Consider the following 25,449-nt stretch of genomic DNA (forward strand, 5'->3'; position numbering starts at 1 on the left):
ATATAATATTATTAAAATCAAAAGATCCATCAAAAACTATTAAATCATTAAAATATTTGTGAGCGAAAATATAAAAGTGAGACAATTGCAAGAACAAGAAATGTAAGTGATGTAACATTTAAGTTCACAAAACAATGACACATTTTCTCGCAGTCTGCAGCTCTTGAGGGTCTGTGCTTTTGACAAATAAGCAATTTATAAATCATTTTTATTTCCACTCCTTGGAGTACTCCTGACATGTCCAGTTTTTGCTTATTGATTTTACCATTTTGTTTGTTTTACTTGTGTACGGTTTAGTGGGAATATTTGTATTCCTTGTCCTAAAACCCAAAATAGGACATGCAAAACAAAAACCAAAAAGAAATAAACAGAAAACAGGAAAACAAAGCACTCAACTCGCGACCCATATTCTCATCGCATTTGGAACAGAATGTGATCGATATATGTAGGTTTTTGGGCGTTTTATTTAAATGCCCGATCCAAATTGGATATGGGATAACAATGTGGAGAGGCCAATGGTTAATTGAATGGCCAATTCATTCATAAAAAAATGAACTATTTCTATGCTAAAAAGTAAGTAAATCCACAGTGAATCCCCCTAACAATCTCTGACCACAAGGGTTTCCAATACAGATTGTTCAGCTATGGAACCGCAAATTTCGTTGTCTTGGTTACTGTTGTAGAGGAAATCTGTTTGGATGATGGTTAAAACGAGTTATCACTAGAGTTGTGAAATTGTGGTTCAAATTGTATGAAATAACGTAAAATAATTGCTTTATGTAAGTGCGAGATACAACTAATTACAAATAAATGCAAGGCAACCTATTGATTGAAAAAACAAAAAAAATTGATTTTAAGGTATGACTTGTGAGTAAATCACCTATACTTTTTTACAAAGATAAAACGCCACTTAAAATTATAAAAAATAAGTTACTTGTTTGCGATTTTTATAAAAGTGCAAGCATTATTCATATATGTTTTAAATTTTAATAACGTGTATTTTAATAAATTATTTAATATTGTCAGCAGCGTTGCAAACTGAAGTCTGGAATAATAAAACTATCTGAAAGAGTAAATAAAAGAACGAAAATTCAGAAATAATAAATATTATTTTATTAAAAATGGAAATAGAAGTAAAATGCTATGCATTTTTTGAAAGAATTTAAATTTAAAGTCAGCCCTCGTCCGACATTTTTGTCATTTTCTGGGAAATCTCGTTAGTGAAAATGATAGTCAACCACAAATGGAAATAAGAGTGTGTGTGTGTGTGTGTGTGTGTGTGTGTGTGTGGGGGGGGGAAGTGGGTGGTTTATGCGTGGATGTGACGGCTGCCACTGAAACTGCAACAACTGCAGCACCGGAAGTGCACTTATGCCGCGCACTTCTATTTCCGCCGCTGTTTCAGTTCGCAGTTTGCAGTTTGCCGTTTGGCGATAAAGATTGATGGCAGCCGGAGGTCAGAGTTCACCCACAGAAAACCGCAGGACCCCCTTCCTCTCCCACTCCCCCTAATTGCTCGTAATTCGATTCAATCGATAGATTAACAATTAGAAATTCTTTAAGTCAACTAATGCAAATAGGACAACCATAGTTTTCTCAGGTAAGTTGTGAGGATACAGTTCCATTATTTCTCATTGAATTCTCATAGAATTTTGATCGATTGCATAATGTAATCAAATAAATTTGTCTTATGCAATTTAAATAACCATTAGTTATACAATTAAATTCTTTCAAAGCTCGTAAGATGCACTTATAAACGTACTCTGATAGTTGAATATGGCGTAACAAGAAAGTGGAGACATTGAGACAAGAGTTGCACTTCTAAAATTGGTTTTGCTCGATTAAGATTCCAGGCGGAGTTTCGCTGAGCCATTCGACTGATGGATTGATAAAGCAAGCGATTGACAGTCGGCCATCCAGTGAAGCGAAGTTTGTCATTCAGTTTTCCATCGAATGCCGACACGTTGCCAACACATTTGCCAAGCTTGATGTGTGAAAAACGGAGAGGCGGAAAATGGGGTGTCGGAATATGGGGTCTGGAAAATGCCACGTGTCTAGCGATGTGTCGCTATGCCATTCGAAAATGTTTGCCAGCAGCGAGGCGAAAATTGTAAATAATAATAAACGGTTTATAGGCGCCGCGGCGTTGACAACGATATCTCGATGATGGCAACAATGAGAACTAAACTGACATCCTCTGCACACTTACACATACGTGAGACTTGAAAGTCATCACCACCCACTGAAAAGCACCCAGGCACCATAGCCACCACCCACCACCCACAACCCGTTTCGAAGAAAGGAACGGAAGGACAACAAAAGCTAAAGCCGCACATAGTTGTTGCTGCCTTAAGTAATCCGATTTAAAATGCACCAAATACATAATACACCCGCACAATCGCATTCGCATACGATCACGTCGACTTTCCGTACGCCACGCCCCCTTTTGCTTTCGCCCCTGAATGGTTTTCACACTCGGAGAAAGTATTCATAGATTGTAGCTACGGTTATGCAATAAATTGTATTCATATAAATAGTGTATTTTATCATTAGAGTAAATAAAATTGAATAATAATTAAATATATTATATAATTATTAAATAGATTAATTAGTAATTTAGTTGACTTCATAATAATTTTCATTTTACTTTAATATATTTCAATATAAGTTGTGGTTTAACACAATAGTTTTTTTTGCAACATTAGTTTTCGGCTTTATCTATAAAATCCAGCAAACCTTTTGAAATAATATTTTTATTTATAATAATAATTTTATCTATTGCAATAAAAGTTTGAAAGTACCTTTTTTTTGCAACTTAAATTTGTGGCTTCATCTATAAAATCAAGTTAAGCTTATGGAATAATTTTCTGTTAGTAAATATGGTTTTAAAAATATCATATTGAATACAAATTCCTGTCTTAAAAGGTATTCAGTAATTTTTCTCTGTGAATGGCTTTTTTTGAACGCCCACGCACTCTTTTCCCGTTTTTTATCCCTTTAGACTTCGCATTTGTCCTCAGTGTTTGTGGCGTTGTTAGTGTTGGATAACGCCAAACTACATATCGTAAATTATAGTATATAGCCGGGGTTTTGGTCCTCCTTATCCCCCCACTTACCCCCTCCCCCACCCCTTTTCGAAGGCAATGTGGGTTCTGTATTTTGCACATTACTTGCTTATTTTTTACGCTCCCTGCGTGCATGTGAATGTATGTGTGTGCTCCTCTTCTTATATTTTTCACTTATTTTTTTGTTCACCGTATGTGCATGTGTGGGTGACAAGTGTCTGTGTGGGTGAGTAATATTACTCTGTTGTCGTCGCCAACGTCAGCAAAGTTGTCGCCCTCAAATTCAATCTGCATTTTATTCCATTTTATTTTACTTTCCCAACGCCCAACTTTAAATATATCTAACTACATGACAAGGTCGGGTGGTGGGTGGCGGTGGGCGTGGAAAAAAAGTGGGCAGGGCAACAACAACAACAATGAAAACAGAGGGAGTAATCTACAGTAATCTGGCACCAGCAACAAAGTGAATAAAGTGATGACAAAAGTAAACTGTATCCAAAACAAAAAACCCATTGAAGTTTATGATTTCGATTCTGCTCAACTAGAGAATCGATTTTTATTGCAGGTATATTAACATAGAATGCATTTCATTTAGACACCAACAATGCAAAACTTTTGTTACAAAACTGAAACTGTAAAAACTAAAAATCAAAAATATTACGGATTTCATTTTTGTTACATTTTGTGTATGCAATATAATAGGATATTTCACGCACCAATTCAATGTGTTTTACTTTTGTAACCTTTTAATGGGCAGCAAACAAATGTACAAGGATTATGTATCCAATTCTTTGAATATACATCAAATCGCCTGCGTGGTCTCATAAATATAGAAATAAATATGTGGGCAAAGACAACGGTGCGTATGAGTAATGTATTCACATTTTCTTAATTTTTTACTCGCTTTTGTTGTATAATCACAGCATGATTGCTTGCATTACGTTTGCTTAAATTTAGCTTAGCTTTAGCTTTTTAGCTTAAATTTAATAATAATAGTTTTTGTCTTCATTTTAAATTGTTACCAGCAGCAACACTGCGTTTGGGTAATAGAAAAAACACTTTACTCAAGTAAACTCAATTTGAAGTATTAAAATCTTTTTATTGCAGTTAAACATAATATTTTATTTTTTTTTAATCTTCATAAGAATATATACAATTGGTCCCCACTGCCAATGCTTAAATCATATTTAAGGAGTTAAGTTGTGATTTTTTGAAACTCTGAGAAGCCCATTGAATCTCAATCCACGGTCGCATATATTTACATTCATATTTAAGAAGGCCGCTAAACTTTTGCGTCATTTGCTGGCCGAAAAATATGTTGCCTACATTCGGGCGCTGTTTGTTTATTAGTCAATGCATTATGGGATTTCATTAGCATACCATATTTGCTGGCCATTCAATGCAATCGAATGAAAAATGAAGCCAAGTGTTGACAGAAAGAGAGGGGGATACAGGGGGGTAGAAAGGGAGGCCACGATACATGCACACATTGTGGCGGGGGCGTGTTTTATCAGCATATTAACGATTATTTTCGACATTGCATATGAATACATAAATAAACAAAAATACGCCATCAACAAATAAATGCATGTACAAATAATGTCCATGTGTGTGTGTGTGCGTGTGGCAATAATAAAAATAACAATGTAAAATCGCTTAGATTTCAACCGCAGCAAGAGAAGGGGAAAAAGTGGGTGGAAAGCAGGGAGAAAACAAGAAAAAGGCGGAACGGAAGCGGAGAATTGCAATCCACGAGGAGCCAGCGCCAGAAGCAGAGCCAGAAAATAAGGCAAAAAGCTCCGCAAAAAAAGTTATTCGAAATGCCTCCGGGCACGTACAATCCATTCATTCAGCAAATACCAATAATAGACACGTACGGCAAGAGTCGTGCGAAAGAGACGGCCGGCCTGCGAGCGAAAGAGACGGGCATATGCTCTCTGTGCCGCAGAGAAATGAAGGCATTTGAAAATGGCACAAAACACAAAAGTCAATGAATAAGCAGCCAGTGCAAGTAAAGCAAATTTACTAAAGACAATGGGACTTTCGAGGAGAGTGAGGTGAAAGAAAAAGGGTCTGCACTCAACAAAAAAGCGGTCTTTACTTTATTACAAATTTTATACTTATACTTATATTTTTTTTTTTAATTTTAAATTATTTATCCTTTTCTTACATATATTTGACGAATATAACAATGTTAAATTTATAGAAACAATACTAAACATAAATAAATTGTCTGTATCAATTTGACATTCACGTTTGATTGAATAATTTAATTGATTTTGACGAAATTTGTACGGAATTTGATTAACACTAGTAACAGTTCTTATCAATTTTTTATGTGCAGCCTTCCAAATTCAATTCATTTTGTTCGTAAGTGATTTTTGATTAAGATTATTTTGATTAGCTTCATTAGGCTCTACGTTTAGTCTTATGATCTCAAATTATACGATTTTTTTTTTGACTGCAGAGGGATTTGCAGAGGAAAAGGGCAGGAAGTACGCCCAAGCATGGCTCGATGCGACACACATGGCATAAGAAAACAATATGGCAAAACAATTTAGATAAGTTCAAACAACTGCCGAGCCCCTACTCTTATTTTTGCACGCTCCTTCCCTTCTGAAAACGCCTCGGAATGGAAATGTTTTTCTTGGTTAGGAATGCTGGGCCTGCAGGGCGAAAACTAGGAGAGAGTCGGTAAAGTAAGTCCTCGCCATGTTATAATAATAGTTGCACTACCCCACTTTTCCCATTCGACTTTCATCTTTTCCGCCGTGTGCTGCGATCGTTAATCACCGCCAGGGGGTTAAGCAGGCGTTGAGGGGTTAAGAGGGGGATTCCCCCCTCACCCTCATAAGCGGAAGTGCGTGCCATCCTGCAAGATCCCATCGCGAAACTCGCCCACGTCATCGTCCCCGGGTGTCCTTGTGTATATTTGTCATGACATTGCAGTTTTCAAGTTAAGTTGCTATGGAATTTTCATTTTCCTCGCCGAGTACCAAAAATATTTATGGCTGGAAAATGAGGGACGGGGAGGGGAGGGGGGAAAATCTAAAAGGAAGTGTAGGAGGAAGCGCTGACAGACAAGCCCCAAGTAATTTGACCAAGTTCAAAGTAATGTTTTGAGTGCCGGCAATAAAAAAAAAATGAAATATTGAGATTAGGACAAGCGCCTTTTTTTAGTCGACTGGGGTGTTACCCTATTTTTATGTACCCAACCGAATTCCCAGAACTATCGCTGTATTTTTTGTATGCCATCCAATCTGCGATCGTAAAAATAGGGGAATGCTCTTAGTTTACGACCGAATTGAATGATATGAGCTATTCGCTTATGTTCCAAGTTTCTGCCATTTCGCAGGGTATTGTGAGGAGTACCAAAAAGAGAAGCGTATATATATATATATATAGAAGGGAAACTGCATTCATTCCTTAATGTGCCCCGAACAGCTTGTCAAGTCCTTGTTTTTCTTGTTGCCCTTTTGTTGTCAGCTTAAGCGAGTACCGCCCACCGCCCCCTTAACCCTCTGGTGGCCGACTCCAACCCGTCGTCGCCTCACTAAACCCATTAAAACGTCATAATCAACATAATCATAAAGATAATGCATAACAGAACAGAGGGGAGAATTTGTCCGCTGGTCAGCCATTTTTTTTCCGTCTCCCTTCGCTTCTTTTCTCCCGCTTTCTCTCTCATTATTATTTCGCCAAGCTTGGCCACAAAAGGCGACTAAAGCCTGACCTTTGCTTAATTATGGTAATTAGCACACACAAAAAAAAAATCCCCAAGTCGTGGCAAAGAGGCAAAACCAAACGAGATTGAACGAAACGGAGTGAAACGGAAAGGGAACGGGGTGGCAATGGGACGGAAATGCACAAAAGGGAAAACTACTGGATCAGCACGCAGCAAGTAACAAGTGTTATCTATTACGCGATTTATTGAACAATGAATTAAAATGAGCAACACCAAATGCAAAGGTTTCCATTTTATCACACCAACCCAACAAACTTATTTTAATGGTTATTTAAGGATTCAATAAATTGCCAACTAATTTTAATTAATTTTAATTTTAATTTTAATTTTAATTAATCTTGGCCAAAGAGCATTTTCTCATTCTCATTCTTTTATTTTATCTAAATGCTATATGATTGCACTCTTTTTAATTTTATATACATACAATTTGAGCAACGAATTAAGAAAATGAGTACCCTGACGTAAAACACTAATAAAATTTGAATAATAAATATAATATTTAAATGCTTATGATATTATGCATTTTGTATTCCCAAACACAATAGTTAGTGCTATTACTAAAACAGTTTATTTATATATTTTTGTATGACAATTCCACTTTTCCTCTCGGTGTCATTGTCTGAATTTGTAACTGCATCTGTGTTCTGTGTTCTTTGACTGCGAATGTGGATGATGACGTTGACAACGACGAGAATGGACCAAAGCTGCTGTCCTGATATAAATATTAAAACATAGAAAAAACCAGAAGCCAAAGGACCAAAACCAGGACCAGGGAGTGAAAAAAGTGAGCAGCAGCCAAAAGCTGAAAGCCGAAAGTGAATTGCTTCCGCATTTTCGTCCGCTTTAAGCGTTGCTCAGAAGCGCCCGCAGCCACGCCCTCCGCCCCACCAAAGGCCACCGCCCCCGAAAAGAGCTTGCAATAATATTATGCAATATTTGTTTCACTTTGTCCTGGCCATGTTCCACTTTCTTTTTTTTTTGCCCCTCTGCTGCAGCTGCGTTTAATTTGCGCATTTCATTTAATTTGCCGTAAATTTGCGGACCATTCATTTTGTGTTTGCTCAGAGGGGTTAAGGGCGGTGGGCAGTCAAGGGTTAAGGCTTGAGGGTTTTAGGGGGCGTGCATGGGGCTAGGGGATCCGGTTAAGTGGGGACAACTTCCGCTGCTGTCAAGTTGAGGTGCGCTCTTTGTTGGGCAAATTATTACAGTCTGCAGTTTTCATTTTGCACTGCAGATTCGTTTTAAAAATTCCGCTGCATACTTTCAGGGCCAAAGTTTTCACAAAATTAGCTCGAAATAAAAGGATCAAAGCGGAGAAGAAAGATAATTGTAACATAAAAAAAAATAACGCTAAGCTTCTCGAAGAGATAGAAAATGTTTAAGAAAAGGAGAAGACAACAATTGGTTCCTTAAAAAATTAAAACTAAAATCAACTATAACCTTGCGTTTTTTAAAAATAATTTGTGTATTAATGCTGTTAAAAAATTGGTTTTTATATTTTAGATTTCTCTAATCAAAGCACATTGCAATTTTTTATAATTAAAGCAAGTATTCTAATCTGCTCCAATTCTTATTTTTATCATTGATGGATTTTAAAAACAAATCTTTTTCAAGGAAAGCCATTCACTATGAACAAAGAATTTAATTATTTCTGGACAGCCTTTAAGTACGTATTTTCATTTTTAATTTGTTTAAACAATTATTAATAAAATTTCATGGCAAATATGCTTTAATTTTTATTATTTTCTGGCGTTTGATAAGTCTAAAGTACGTAGCGTTTAAATGAAATTGTTTTGGCATTTAAAGTCTTTGAACTAAACGATGCGTGCCTTTGAGCTCGTTTTTTTTACCCTCTTGTCGATGAACTCCCACGAAAGGTCAACCGTCTGTGGTTGGCATCAATCTGGCAATCTGGCAATCTGGCATCAAATGCCGGATCGACTCCTTTGGCCTCATTAAAGCGCTTACCCTCGGCGCACAGAAACCCAAACACACAGAGACATAAAGAAAAAAGGACGAGACAAGGACTTGGGGCAGTCAGTAATGTGTAATTTATTGCTTCGCTCAAATTGAAACTAAGCGCCATTAAAAAACAATAAACTAAACATGTAATAAATTCAGACCAAACAAGCGCACACATATGTACTCACTCATACATGGCCTATATAAACATATATATATATATATGTGTACGTGTGTGTGTGGTAAATATACCAAGGCATCGCTAAAACCAAAACACACACAACTGCAATGGCAAACGGCAAAAAACTGTGCAAAATAAATTGACCAAATCTGTTGGATAAAAGGATTTGAAAGCAATTAATTGCCAGCGCATAAAAAACATCAAAATACACACACAATCGAAATTGCTGCAACAACTAAAATAACAACAATAAGGGCAACAAGAGAACCAAATTGCACTTGCCAAATTACCAAAAGAAATATAAAATCTAGTTCAATAGAAAAAAAATGTACAAAACATGTGGAGAGAAGAACATTCCAATAGTTACAAATTGGTTTTTAAGAAACATTTTTGAAATAGTTTTTTATATAATCTTACGTTCAAGTAAATGGCTTTGCAAAAAAAGTGACCCAAAACCAGCGCTTCTCAGTCCATAACTTTTCCCACAAATGTCCTATATTGATAAGGCATACTTTTAAAGGCTTGTAGCTTGCTTTAATATATTGGTTTGTGATTTCGAATCGATTTTCTTGGAATTTTTGCCCTTTTGATTTTTGCCAAAACTGGCTTTGTAGAAAAATGACCCAAAACCTGCACATATAATTCCATAACTTTTCTTACAGATATTCGATTTTAAAAAGGCAAAATTTTTAAGTTTTGTGATTTAATATTGTATGAATCTGCATTTAAACTTTGGCCTGGGAATAAAAATCGATGTTCTGCGCGATTTGATGAAATTTAAATTTAAAAAAATGTTTTTGTAGAAAAATTACCTAAAACCAGTACTTTTAATCCCATAACATTTCTTAAAGACGTCCTTTTTTGAAAATATATACTTTTAAGTGATGGTAGGCATTCTTTTTAAGGCATACTTAATGATGCTGAGCATTTGAAAAGAGTTTAATTATAAAACCGTCAAGAAATCTAACAAACTGAACAACGAAAATCAAACATTTAATAGTGTTGAAGTGTTATATGTAAATGAGATATTAAAGCAGCCAACTAATAAGTTCTGTTGTAATTGTAATGTAATTGAATGATATTTAGCACAGGCAATGGTAGATAGCCATAGTAGTCTATTTGGACTTCTTGTGACCTCGGTGATAGTGAATAAGGGGCTTCCTATAGTTGACCAGACGCCACTTGGTGGATCGCTTGCGCCCGATCATCTTCAAGGCCTGTCTTATTTTGGATCTGGATAGACTGGTTTTCTCTACCAGCTCATCCATGCGTTGAAACTTGCAGCCGTCGTAGGATTTAATCACCTTGCGATATAAGTTATTCAGAGCAAGCTAAGGGAAAGTGGTAATCACAATTTAACTGCGGGTAGGATATATAATATATATAATCCTGCCTACCGGTTCCTGATCCCTGGGTGGAGAAATGCCCCTCAATTCGTCTTCGTAGGCCTGCAGATAAAACTTACTAATGCGCCACTTGGCGCGTTTAATCTTTCCCACATTTTTGAGTACCCGACGCAAGTTTTTTTTCGACAAATTGGTTCGTTTTTTAAGATCCTTGAGTGTTCTGTACTTGCGACCCCCAAAGGCCCTTCCCATAATACGATCAATGTGCTGAAAATATTCACATATAGTCGGGCTTTACTAAAATAAATTAATTATTAATCAATTTCAAGTTTTGCTTAGGGAACCTTAAATATTTATTGAACTATTTTTAGCTTACGTGTGTTTTGTTCCCCGAAGTTGATGTTTTTGATGGTTTTTGCTGTTCATTACAGTTTGTAGCATAATTCCTTTGTGAATGCCCCATAGTTTCCATTGGATAATAAGCCTGGGGATAATGGACTGTTTGATTGGGCTGAAAGCGGTGCATCGGAAACGGCGGCACATAACTTCGCATTGGCAGTGGATGGACATTCCTCATCGGATGGAACATACGATTGGACGGAATACCTTGCATCGGATGTACCGACTGATAACTCTCAGCCACTCTCATTGGATGGGTCGCGTGAGAAGGTGGATAACCTCTCATCGGATGGTGGTCTTGGAAAGCCTGGTTAATATTCGGATGGTTCATGTAATTAGGCTGAAAATTCCACATCGACTGGTACTGATAGTATGGCAAGTGCCTTGGCCGAGTGGTCATAGGATTAACTTCATGGAAATCATGTCGTGTTGATGGTATCTTAGACCCCAGCCTTGGAATTTTATAATGAAGCAAAGCCTGAAACTTTGGATCTTCGTTCTTCGTTTCATTTTCTAGTTTCCTTGTCTTTGGTTTCACTGGCTCATCCATTAATTTGGAGCCCTTTCGCTTCACTGACTTCGATTTTTTTGACTTCCGATATTTACGTTTCACATCTGGCACTGAATTTTTGGAGCTACACGGATTTTCATTTGCTGCTTCAAAAGCTTTTGAACTACTTGGCGTAACATCTGATTCAGAAATTTCGCAATTATGGGATTTTACATCTGGTTCATTTATTTTTGAAGTTCGTGGGCTTGCATCTCGTTCAGAAGTTTTACAATAAGATGTTTTCACATCTGGTTCAAAAAGCTTAGGACTACAAGGCTTGTCGTCACTTTTGTTCATTATCGAGTGACATGGCTTCATATCGGGCTTTAAAGTGTTGGGATTACGCAGTTTAGAATCTAGTTCTAAAACTTTTAAATTCATATCTGGTTCGTTGATTGATTTCGAATTGATTGGCTTAGGAATTTTGAGATCACATGCATTAACTTCTGGCTTGGAAATCTTAAAACAACTCGGTTCTACATCAAGCTTTGAGATTTTCGAGCTCCAGGGTTTCAAATGTGCAGCTTCAGAAACATCGTCATTTAATGATTTCACATCTTGTTCATTAATTTTGGAATTACTTAGACTTGGATCTCGTTCAGTAGAAATACAAGTTCTGACCTCAGGTTGTAAAAGTTTAGGACCACAAGGTTTCTCCTCTCTTTTGGCAAATGTAGGACTACATGGTTTTGTATTCGGTTCAGATGTTTTAGGATTACAAAGTTTTAAATATGCTTCCAAAATATTTGAATCCATATCTGGGTCATAGCTTGATTCCCAATCGATTGGCTCACAAATTGTAGAATTACGGGGACTAAGTTTTAGATTGGAAATTCTAGAGTTACTAGGTTGCACAACAGGCTTACACATTTTCGAGCTAGAGGGTTTCTCATCTGCTGTTTCAGAAACTTTTGGCCTAACTACAGATTTAAAAATTCTTACAGTTATTTTACAAGTTTTTAAATCAGGTTCAAAAAGTTTAGGACTACAAGAATTCTCCTCTCTCTTCGGGTTTAAATATGCTTCAAAAATGTTTGCTGCTGGAGAAAATTTTGAATTACCTGGATAAACATCAGATTCAGACATTATGGAATTCAAGTTTCGTATATCTCGTTTAAAAACATTTGATTTTGGATTTGCATATGGCTCAGTAGTTTTAGTATTGCAAAATTCCACACCTGGCTCAAACTGCTTAGGTTTCGTATACATTTCAGAAATTTTAAAATCTGGTTCAGTACTTTCAGGTCTACGCAGTTCTAAATCTGGTTCCAAAAAGTTTGGACTGAACTGATTTATATATGGTTTATTGACTGAGTTCGAATCCACCGGTACAGAAGTTGTATATTCAGGGTACTCTTGCTCGATTGACTTGGGTTTCTTCAAGGACATCTGATCAGGCATATAGCTTGTAAAATATGGTTCAGAAATTGAAATATCCGAATACGCTGGTACAGTAACTTGAGCTTCACAGGATTTGACATCTGAATTGGAATCCTGGAAGGGATTCTGATTAAACAACTGTGATTTAAATTGTTGTGTTGCCAGATTGGTTTGACCATTTGGTTCTAACTCTGGCTCAAAGAATGTATGATTACTTGGCGACACTACTGGTTCTGAAATATCCTGTTTATAAATAATCTGTAACGGTTCCCAATTTTGAGCTTTATCGGACTCCTCATCTGGTTCATTTTTTATTATTCGTTCATAAAAATTCTCATCTGTATTCTGATTAATCGATTCTCTCTCAGATTGTTGTGCTGTCAGTTGCGGTGTGTTTTGTGTGGCCTGGTGAATTTTAAAGGTGTTTAAATTAAATTAATTTACAGCTTACTAATAATAAATAATAGGTAGTAAATCGAGTTTTTTTTTTCATTGTTATTTGATATATAATATTTAAATGAAATTAAATGCATTCAAATCAAACAGGGACAATTTTAAATCTTATTTTCATGCAACTTAATTACAAGTAGTTATTTTTCCTTTCGACTTTACTTACCTCATCATGTTTATAGAACTGGGGAATCGCTTTGTATTTCGTGTCGTGATCGTTGTCACTATCGCTGCTGTCGGAATCCTCGCTCTCCAAAAAAGGAGCTGCCGATGCGGATGGTGGTGGTGATGATGCGGATGCTGACGATGCAGATGATGATGGCGATGAAGTAGAAGTCGATGACTCCGACAAGTCTGGCACTGGAATCTCACCGAATGGACACCACGGAATCGGCGACACTGCTGAAATGTACGCCGAACCCAAGGCCTTCAGATGCATTTCGAAACTCGAAAGGATCTCGATGGGCGATTCCGGTGGCGATGGTGATGACTCAAGACGGGATGGCTCACCCAGGGGGTTGTTTAAGTTCGATGGCGATTCGCTAAAAGCTGGATAGTCTTTGTGCAGCATTAATCTGTCTGCCAAAGACAGAGATGAGGAGGATCTAGATCTCGAAGATTTAAGGCTCGATCTTGAGGACGGCGATAATGAAGCGGAACCCGAGCTTGAGGACGACATTGATGAACAGGAACACGATCTTGAGGGCGAGGATGATGATGAACCGGATCTTGTTTTCGAGGACGACTTTGATGAACAGGAACACCCTCTTGAGGACGACGTCGATGCTGAACCGGACCTTTTTCTCGAGGACGACTTTGATGAACAGGAACACGATCTTGAGGACGACGATGATGAACCGAAATTCAATCTTAAGAACGAGGACGAGGACGAGGACAAGGAAAGTGATCGACGGTTCGAAATAGGCGATACGGATCTTGACATGGACCGCACTCGCAAACGCGTAATTGAGCCATCTAAAGTCTATAGTAATAAAATACGAAGAAAACAATTTACAACAATACATCGTTTTATTTTATTTCTACATTTTGTATTCAAATTATTTTTAGTTTATATTCATCTTATTAACTATTTAAATAAGCTAGAAATAATATGATATACACTATTATTTTTATAGACAATGAAATGGAACTTCAAAAGGTATTTAAAAAAAAATTACTATATAAGATTAAAGAATTGACAGGATTTTCATACTTATAATTAAATCATATGTCTTAAATTAAGTATTAAATAAATTATCTTGGGATTTATTTCTAAAGATTACTCTGCAACACAAATGTATAGTTTTACATTAGCTAAGGTGTTGAATATAAACAAAAGTAAAACCCTTTTAATTAATAATGAACTTGTCGCTTTTTTTATATTTTTTGTGTAGTTGTATAATAATACTTTCAAATGATATGTTTTCAGAAAATCTTTTTTTACCTTTAATATACTTAAATGCTTCCAAAAAAATGTCAATAAATATTAATTATGTTAGGAACCTAAGCGATTGTGATTTAGTAGCACATTAAATATAGTTTATTAAATAATGAACAATTCAAGACTTACCACACTGTAACGCACTGGCCTAAAACGTGGTCTATCCGATATCTCTGGTTCATTCTTCATCATGTTGTTAACGTTCTCATCCCTGGATGGAACCAGTGGAGTGACCTCCACACTGGCTGCACTTGGGTAAGTCATTGGGCTAACTACTTTTCCCCGAGACTGTACTGGTTTTTGGGCGACGGGCAGTCGGGGTTTTGTGGGTGCCATTGGAGGTGCAGAAATCGTTTGCTGTGTTGATGCATTAGGTCTCATGGGTTTTGTGTTAGGTGCGGGATTCATGGATTTCATGGGTTTGGGATTTGTAGGTATCATTGGTAAAGGATTCGTACGTGGTGTCGGTTCAATGGGTGCGTTTAGTGGCAAATGCTTCTGGGGTGTTGCTGAATCGAAACTACCATCTTTCGAATATCCCTGAACAAGATTGGTTTTGATGGCTTTTTTTCCTTTCGGCGCTTTAATTGGCTTGATCACTTTGCCAATCGAGTGCCATGGTGAACTTTGAATATAAGGAACTACTGGAATCGTTGGTATTAGTCCGGCAGTGACATCCGGTTTTACATGTTCTGTCGGCTGAGTGGGTTGTTTCACAATGGTGTCGGTATCAGTTTTGTTAGCAGCCTTCTTTTTCTTTGTGACCTTGGCATTACTGGGCTTACTTTCGGTTTCGTTAGCATTTTGGGAAGTGCTTGGCTCAGAGGGTCTTGCATCTGAAGGACTTGAACTTACAGTTTCCTTGGCTTCTTTTCTGGCTTCCTTGATCTTCTTCTTGGCAGCATCCCTCCTCAATTGTGCAATACTGGGCTTCGAGGGAGCCTTGATAGTTCTCTTAACGGGCTCCTTTTTGGCCTTGGCATTTTTCGGCTTTATTTGTTTCTCACCTCCAATAGTTCTCTGAGTTGGATTGTCAACTGTATCAGTTGGCACAACATTTTGATTAGTTCGTATTTTATTCCTAATTTGTTTTCCTGGTCCAATTGACACCACTGGCGAAATAGGCCTCATTACATTCTCTGTTGGCGGTTTTTGCTGTATATTTTCCTGCTCCTGGCCAACGGCCACAGAACTTTCCTCATTTCCTATTGTGCCCCAATCAAATTCAAAATCCATCATGTTCTCTTCCTGGAACGGAATTGAAAGTAATTTAATTAATTAATTTATGTATTTTACAACTCACCTGAACGCGATTGCCGGTTTCGGCGAAGACGTCGATGTTGCTGACATGCTGCCTGATGAACTCGAGTAGCTCGGATTCCGTATCTCCAAAAGGCGTGCTCATCGTTTGGGTCCCCTGAAAGCAGTAGCCAAATTTTCAATACTTATTATTAAAGTGGCGACACTTGAAGTCGCATAAATTTACATTTCCAGCTAAGTTTAATTACTGGAATGCGTAACATTAATTACAAATTATCAAAACTTTATTCTGTTGAGATTTGTTACACCCTTGCAGAGGTGAATACTAGTTTTACTCTGAAAAATCGGGAACTCAGTAGAAGTAGAAATCCATGACCTATAAAAAATATGATATTATAGATAAATATTTGTCCGTCCGTACAGGAATCATCAAATCGCTTCTAATTTTTTTGTCCATCTACGCGTATAACACAAATCAAATAATATTTATACGCCTACGGAAAAAGCTTACGATATGTCCTTAAATATTTTATTTTTGAACTAAATATAAGACCATTAAAAAATCGAGTTTTGAAGAAAACTTTTAATTATAAAAGTTTTTTTGTTGCATTTTTACATTTTCAAGTTATTTTCATAAAAATACAATAGATTAACTATGTTTCAAATATATTGTATTTAGGAAAAAAATTTTTAGTTTAAAATTTTTGCTTACGTAATCGGTAACTGACGTTAATCGTCGGAGTTATGACTTTAGCGTATGAATCATCCTGAACCTGTTTTTTTTTAATTTGAATTTGTCCAATTTTTGTGGATTGTATTTTAATACCTTGCAATTACTATGTTTTTAGAAAAAGTATTATTTTTACCTTAAATACACTTAAATGTTTCTCAAATAATTATTAGATATTATTGGATTAGGAGACTGTGCGATTGTGACATTGTAGCACATTAAGTATTTTGAATAATCACTAAATAAAGAAACTTATTCCAAACTTACCACACTTAAACAGACTGGTCTTGAAGGTGGTCTATCCGATATCTCTGGTTGGGCTGGTTGACCCGTTGATTTCCCAGTGTTATTCCCATTCTTCATCATGTTGTTCACGTTCTCACCCCTGGATGGAACCCGTGGATTGAACTCCACACTGGCTGCACTTGGGTAAGTCATTGGGCTAACTACTTTTCCCCGAGACTGTACTGGTTTTTGGGCGACGGGCAGTCGGGGTTTTGTGGGTGCCATTGGAGGTGCAGAAATCGTTTGCTGTGTTGATGCATTAGGTCTCATGGGTTTTGTGTTAGGTGCGGGATTCATGGATTTCATGGGTTTGGGATTTGTAGGTATCATTGGTAAAGGATTCGTACGTGGTGTCGGTTCAATGGGTGCGTTTAGTGGCAAATGCTTCTTGGTTGTTGCTGAATCGAAACTACCATCTTTCGAATATCCCTGAACAAGATTGGTTTTGATGGCTTTCTTTCCTTTCGGCGCTTTAATTGGCTTGATCACTTTGCCAATCGAGTACCCTGGTGAACTTTGAATATAAGGATCTACTGGATTCGTTACATCTTTTGTCGGCTGAGTGGGTTGTTTCACAATGGTGTCGGTATCAGTTTTGCTTGCAGCCTTCTTTTTCTTTGAGCCCTTGGCATTACTGGGCTTACTTTCGGTTTCGTTAGCATTCTGGGAAGTGCTTGGCTCAGAGGGTCTTGCATCTGAAGGACTTGAACTTACAGTTTCCTTGGCTTCTTTTCTGGCTTCCTTGATCTTCTTCTTGGCAGCATCCCTCCTCAATTGTGCAATACTGGGCTTCGAGGGAGCCTTGATAGTTCTCTTAACGGGCTCCTTTTTGGCCTTGGCATTTTTCGGCTTTATTTGTTTGTCACCTCCCATAGTTCTCTGAGTTGGATTGTCAACTGTATCAGTTGGCACAACATTTTGATTAGTTCGTATTTTATTCCTAATTTGTTTTCCTGGTCCAATTGACACCACTGGCGAAATAGGCCTCATTACATTCTCTGTTGGCGGTTTTTGCTGTATATTTTCCTGCTCCTGGCCAACGGCCACAGAACTTTCCTCATTTCCTATTGTGCCCCAATCAAATTCAAAATCCATCATGTTCTCTTCCTGGAACGGAATTGAAAGTAATTTAATTAATTCATTTATGTATTTTACAACTCACCTGAAAGCGATTGCCGGTTTCGGCGAAGACTTCGATGTTGCTGACATGCTGCCTGATGAACTCGAGTAGCTCGGATTCCGTATCTCCAAAAGGCGTGCTCATCGTTTGGTTCTCCTGAAAGCAGTAGCCAAATTGTCAATACTGATTATTAAAGTGGCTACACTCGAAGTCAAAGCTATGGCCTACTACGTTTGTATCGAAAACTTATATTATCGAAACTTATATGAAAATAGAAAGGTTTTTAATTTTCAGACAAAAAAAAAACAGTTAATACTCTGAAAAACTCAAGAAAAAGGAATCTATAGAAAAAAGCCAATGAAAATATAGAAAATATAGATAAATATGAGTTTTAAACAGGAACATCGAATCGAATTCCAAATTTTTCGGTCTATCGAATTTCTCCATAATAATAATAATACCCCAAGACCTCAAAAAGGGTTCCAACTGTTATTTACAGCCTGTAAATGGCTTGAAAATATCTCTAACAATATTTTTATATATATAATATAATACCATTACACAAAATACCACATAATAATAAGTAAATTTCATATGCTAATAATCAATGGAGACTTCAATCTTGTGCTTTCGGTAGTCAATCGTCAGTAGATGGTCGGCATAGCACTTATCCTAGACGGCACCCCACGATGGTATGTGGGGCAGTAGCTCCGTCCTGCTGGAACCATATGTAGTCGATGTCCTCGAAAATCTTTCGAAAAAAAAAGGGCTAGTCGTTGTGGATGATTTATTGGCTTCTCTAAGCTTTTCAGAATGCTGCCATTCTGATAAGCTTCGTCAAGAGATATGATTTTTCGATAAAAGTGCTCAGTTAAGCTGTAGAAAATGGATGGCAGAAGGTTCTTCGGCCCGTTGTGCAATCTAAATACGCATGAAGCGATCTTCTACAAATAATTTGAATTTGGTTTTATTTTAAAAATATCAACCAGCTTTATTTGATAGCCACCCTGTAGGTTTTATTGGTTTGACGCTCAAATGTTATCAGTTAGTCATTCCTTCACTGAACAAATAGGTTGCTGTGAGGCTAAAGGTTAAAAAGAATTGTATTTTGTTATCGCATCGTGCAGCTAACATTAAATTCGCAGAATCACATATGTTACCGTGTTATCTGTAGCTATACCTGGTTTTCCCGCATTCCACTTCTTTTTACGCTTTCGGTAAATAACTTAAGTATTCCTCTAACGACAAAATCTGTTAACTTCTATAATTTGACAATTTCTGCTTTATTTTAAGCAATTCAGAGATTCAGCCGTTTAGAAAATACCCAAAATTATGTTTTTTCGGAATTTAGAGATTTTATCGTTAAGAGAGTGCCGTATTTTAACAGGCACAAAAATCGCAAAGTGTCCATTTAATGATCGTGGTTTAATGCACCCAGCGAAAAACAGCTTGGTAAAATTAAACATTCAAATATTTATGTGCAACATATTGCTTTCACACATAACCGTACTTCTTATTGTTCTTATTTTTGATATAGTTGAAAAACATATTTCTGTATTACTTATCGTCTGGGACTTTATTGAGAATAAAACAAATGTTAAGTTGTGCATTACAATTATTGCTTGTTATACAATAATTGCTCAATTTTGATTGAATATTCTCGGATGTTGACATCAGCTTCTTCCTCCTGCAGGTCTACACGGAATTCCGAAAGGAGTTTGATACATAGGGATAAAATCGAATTATTATAGTTTTTCAGTAACAGAAGAGTGGGTAGTAGACGTTTGTATTGAACGATTTTCCATTGTTTTTGATCACGCAAAGTGTCCTCTAACATTTTGGCTGGTGAAGAATGAGAAATAAAACTTCCGGGCGATGGAGGAATTCTCATGCCTTGGTCGATATGTTCAAAATACTTGCATTTTGGCGGACTTTGTTGCGTATCATTTGCTTCACGCTTTGCAGCAAGTTTGAAGCAATCTAGTAAGTTTTTTGCATAGCCTCCAGCTTCTTCTGAGTTATTTACTGCTTTTTTATCGGTAACGTAGAAAGACCCACCAGTCTTATAATGCAGTGGTACATACCATCCGTATTTTTGTAAAATCGCAAGTAATTTCTTAGCATTTGATAGACTCAAAGCACTTGATGACAATGCACGTTGAATTTCATCGTAAAATTCGCTATTTATGATTAGATCGCCCTTTTTGAATTTGATAGCGTATTTTTCAACGACAAATCTAGCGATGCTGTAGGAAATGCGAGGCAAGTGATTGTACATATTCTGTTGAGTTGATGAATAGCCCAAAATTTTGGCATAATTTGCTGACTGATCGGATATGCGGAATTTCATCACATCGATTTCGTTGGCATCGAATGTGGAACTCTGTTGGAAGCCAGAGTAATTTATTGGGCGAATATGCGGACACCACTTGAAATCTGCCACTGTGTGATTGGTCATCACAAGTTGTCCATTGACATCTCTTTTTAAGCCTCTAAGGTATTTCCTGATGCTGTCGGAATCGATATCAATCGTAACATTAGTTTCCTTTGATTTACGAACGCAAGAACCGTTTACTTCCTTGACGAAGCGATCTTCTACTCCCAATCCTTGAAACTCAGGAGTGGAGTTTGCATCACTGCTTGAAATCCCAGATGTGTATTGATTATTTCCCACCAAAGTATTTTGCTTGCTTGCAGTAGAAATTGTTCCATTCTGTACGACGCTTTTAGCAGTAACGTTGCTCATATCAAAATTGTTACCATCTTTCGTCACATTTACGTTCATATTCTTGACGCGATCACTGATACTTGTTTTATTATCAGCTGTACTGGACGATGAATTATTGTGCAAAACCACTTGGCTACTTTTAATCTGTGTAAAAGCGAAAAATAAACAGAGTACTTGGACGTACTTCATGTTTGCTTGCGTTGATAATGACTACTGAATACGGGAACGATTGTAACAGCTAATTTATAGATCTCACATTCGAAGAATTGCTATATTATTTATATACTTTTGATAGCTATAGCGAATATGCAAAAAAAAGTACTCCACAATATACTTATGCGATTTAAAAGCCACGTAGCTTTGTTCGTGGCTATTTATGTACAATCCGTCATTTATTTTCGCTGATAACAACATTAACATATAAATATATTATTCATCATAATAATAAAACAAAATTCATATCAGTGGTAACGACCAGTTTCCTCCGAACAATATTATATTCTTGATCAGCATTTTTCGGAAATGTCATCACTCATATAGGGTCAGGTAAGTCCCGAAAAATTAATGGATTATTAACGATTATTGTCATATTAAAATATGATTGTTGAACTGACTCTCAGAGAGTTTTTTTTAGTGTGGGAAAATTTGACCAACACCAAGCGAGATTGACTTTTGAACCAGTGATAAGTCTACAAAACAGAATTCAGTGTCTGAATTCCTTAAATGTATAGCATATACATAGAGAAATGACTGCCTCTGATGGTAAAGTATAAATCATGTGGCGAAGAAATAATGAATTCAGTGCGCTACTAGGCCGACGAGTAAGAAGATGTTGTTAGTACATTTATTACTGCTAATATCGGCAGCGAGTGCACTTAAAGTGACACTCATCGACGGGAACGCTGAAACAACCATCGAAATCGAGTTTAATAAAAAAAAGAATTTAAAATTAGCTCGCGAAAAATTAATTTCGAATGGATCTATCGGTGTTAGAAATAAAACGCATGATTGGAGTATATGGAAAAATAATTCGCCAATTGATGTGGGTGCTGAGATATTCATAAGTGTTGAGATCATCGCTCCCGGCGATGAGCCAATAATCTTTCGCAACGTAAAAAACATAATAGACGCACTGAATATACAAATTGGCGCAAATGAAATACAAACCATCAGGATTAACTGGAACGAAAAACTGAGCAAGCTTCGCGAACAGCTGAATAAGAAGGGCTTTTTAGGTTCGCTATCAGAAAACTGTGTCCAATGGAAATTCCTCATACGCGACAGGGAGTATGTTTCCGATGAATCACAATGGACCATAGCGCAGCATCTGGAAAACATCAAAGAAACCAATCAACTTCAAATGACGGACATTTACGCACAAGACAGTTCGATAGAGCTTTACGTGTACGCAGGCTTGGAAAGTGTAACATTACCGAAAATCTCACCCGCCATGAATCTTTTTCGGTTGCACTCAACTTTATCTGGAGCAGGCACCTGCCACGGAATGAAGTACAATTTGTTGAACAACGACTGGCTGGCACTGAAAAAAACAACAAGTCTGGTAGATTTGAAGGCGGCTAATACAGATTTACAAATCCCTCTGGACTTGATATTTACGCCGGAAGAGGCAAAATTTTCCACTGTTCGAAATGCAACCTTCAAATCCCGCAGCGGTGTATACGGCATCGAGTTTGTGAGCAAAACGTCCAAAAACAGGAACATTATCGGCGAAGTTGTTACGCAATACAGTCGAAGTCATTCACCAAAAGTATCTGTGCGGATTGAGAAGAACACATACTGTCCGCAAAACTGCAATGAAGGTGTTATTCTTGATCCGGTCATGTTGGATAATGTGCAGGCAACAAGCGCGGCCGTGGTGTTCATGTCAAGAGTGGTTGTGTGCCAAGCCGGAACTGCATTGCGGTTCACAATCGACACTGAGCCAAGGACACCGTTTTGGATAAAAGTTAAAAACGACATATCCCAAGAAGTTTATGTCGATACTCGGGGGGATCATGGTCAACAGAGTTATTGGAATAAGGGTTATCAAAACATTGTCGCCGAATCGCATGTGATAACCGAAGAGGCAGATCTGCTGAAAACCGGTTACATGCCAACGTTTGTTGTGGAAGTCTTTCAACTGTTGAAGCCCCCACAGCGACGTCGCCGCGCTGCAGGGGACACAATAACATTGCCCAAAGAGGCAACTAATGACGGAGACATGGTCGCAAGAGGTGCTGCACACACGGGGTCTGGCAGCGATTTTGGCTATAAGCCAGGCAAACTACTGATGGAGGTTCGATTTATGTTACTGACCTTCAAGGATGCGCAAACGGCTCAGGAAATAATGGGACGCGGCGTCAGCAGGTTTCAAACAGGCCTTCCATGACGTCCTAACTGTCAGTTTTAAATTTGATAAATGTGTGTTGGGTTAACGATTAGTTCGACTCCCACATTATAAATGAAAAAGCATTATTAATGTAATTACTAAATCATTACTAATAAAAATTTCTTTAAATCTCTATTTACACATTGTTTATTAATCACCATAAAATGTATTTGTTTTTAATGGCTGCAGCGATTTGTAAAATGCAATTTAACAGTTGACTCAAATAATTTTCCATTGAAATAGTTGGCAGTAACATTTACATTATTGTGCTTACATCCAGTTCTGTTTAATGCAAATAAACCTTCGTCTAAATATATGAATTAAAATACATCAACTGTTTGTTTTATTTCTTCTTATTCATTCTACTGGTTATCATTATATTGCTTTTGTTCGAAAAGAACACAATCGTTATAGTTAAAAAAAAAACTTCTTCATTGCTATTACTTTTAAGCAATCTAATGAAATATTTGTTTTCACTATGATTATTTTTCTGACAGTCTTATAAAAATTTTATTCATTAAACTTTTTTTTTAATCTGATAAATTTTTCCTATTAATTAATATATGTTAATATTAAGTGAATAGAATTCAATTTCATTTAAATCTTCATTTATCATGTATCAGCTTAAATTCTTTAATTCTATATAAATTCTTAAAAAAAAAAATATTCTACAAAAAATATAGTGCATCTTTAGATATATTGTAAGGAAGGTCAAAATGACTACAGAGTTTTATAAGTAGTAATTACTTACCACTTGCCAGTCTGAATGTTCTGCTTATTAATACAAGCAAATAATATAATGCTGAGGTAATTTATGTACTCCCAGTTCGGATCGGCTGTTGAACCAGGGGTCCTTCGATGGGGTCACTGTCATGGTGGCTCCTGTTTGCCATTTGCCTTCATACGCACCGTTGAGCATTGGCATTGGCATTTGTTTGCCAGGTCCTGGCCTCGCCCTCGTCCTGTTTCAGTTGCAATTGCAGTTCCTGGTGCCACTGTTGCTTTAGCAGCTCTTGTGGTTTATTATAACTGCATATATCATGCAAATATCCCAATTTACAGGCATGCCCAAGAAACCCTACCGCCCCCCCACTCCCCCACTTCCCACGGAGCAACCGAAAATCCAAACACAAACACAAACACTGGAGAGGTCCTTGTATCACAGGATGTTTGGTTTCTGGGGGGTGTGTGGCTGGCTCTTTGGCGCTCTGCCTGGTTGGCCTTTTTTGAGGGCTACAGTGACAGGTCCTTGCACAAATTCGGTTTTTGCATGCTTAGCTCGTCTTCTTGCGCCCCAGCTCGTTTACGAGAATTATTTTATAAATTTTCATAGTTTTCACTTTGATTAAAAGTGCGGTCATGGCTTCTGTGGCCTGCATTTCTGCTGTGTTGGCCAGCTCCATTACCATGCGGAAAATGGAAAAGCCGGCCGCAAGAGTGCACGCAACGGAAATCGAGTGAAGTCCTGCGACAGCGTCTTAGGCTAAATCCTGCCCAGTTTTCCTTTCCGTTGTTAAAGCATGATTTATGGTGTTTGGTTTTTTTTTTTCTATTCTTAATTCCCAGATCTAGATGGTTTGGAAATTAAGACAGATTGCGGAAGGCTGCAATGAAAAAGTTCAACATTTTAGACTTGTCAGTTTGGTGCATAAAATATGCGTTTTTGGTAAGTTTAAAATGCAATAACTTATGTTCTACGAAATTTTAAAGATTAGAAGTTTAAGAAGGCTAAAATACTGCAACTTTTACTCTAGTTGATAAGAGTAATTTATGAGCAACCCAATAATTTCGTTGAAATATTAAATAGGTTCTATTAATGCATATGGTACTTGACTAAATATATCGCCAATTTGCCAATTTGTGGCAAAGCCCACAATTGATTTTGCTAAGCATGGTCATCAATTTCAGTTTCAGTCAACAAATCCCAGCCAGGGTTGATTTATTTGCTATCCAGATTTGCGTTCAGTGTAGCCGCACACTTCGGATTAGCCAACAAGAATTCATTGCATTATTGGCATTAATTGCTCAGCCAGCAAAAACCGCACCATTTCTCTCTTCTTCGAGAGTATTTCATTTTTGTTTCAATATTTGACAAATGCATTTATAATTGCTGGCCGCAGATAAAATCCGATATGCCATCGTCATCGTCTTCCGAACAATTTGTAATTGGTAATTTATGGCATTTCCTTGTTGTCTTAACGAGTTTAGGTCTTAGCTCCTATTCAACCGACAAATTCCAAACTGCATTGGCGTGTTGAGGTTGGCCAAGCAGTATCGACTGCAGAACTATTTGGATTATGAGGTACATGGCATATCGTGTTGACTAAAAGGTTTTTATTTCAAATATATTCCAATATGCAAATGAAAGGGAACGTAGTTTTCTTAAACTTCCGCCAAAATTATTGGTAAATAAATTTT

At 37.2% G+C, this 25,449-nt stretch overlaps 1 protein-coding gene across 1 annotated transcript; it reads right to left on the reverse strand.

Annotated features, from left to right (window-relative positions):
• Positions 1–10,041: 10,041 nt before the first annotated feature.
• LOC121467942 lies at positions 10,042–21,889 on the reverse strand. The gene is made up of 9 exons (XM_041710698.1): positions 21,810–21,889; positions 17,957–18,070; positions 16,777–17,901; positions 15,823–15,936; positions 14,649–15,767; positions 13,245–14,060; positions 10,676–13,033; positions 10,351–10,566; positions 10,042–10,284 (listed from the first exon to the last, which is right to left on the reverse strand). Exons 1-9 carry the CDS (start codon positions 21,810–21,812, stop codon positions 10,069–10,071), a joined length of 6,081 nt encoding a protein of 2,026 aa, XP_041566632.1. The 5' UTR covers positions 21,813–21,889; the 3' UTR covers positions 10,042–10,068.
• Positions 21,890–25,449: the final 3,560 nt, after the last annotated feature.

This window comes from Drosophila elegans, unplaced genomic scaffold (assembly GCF_018152505.1).
Source record: "Drosophila elegans isolate 14027-0461.03 unplaced genomic scaffold, ASM1815250v1 contig_149, whole genome shotgun sequence".
In the NCBI taxonomy this organism is placed as follows: domain Eukaryota; kingdom Metazoa; phylum Arthropoda; class Insecta; order Diptera; family Drosophilidae; genus Drosophila; species Drosophila elegans.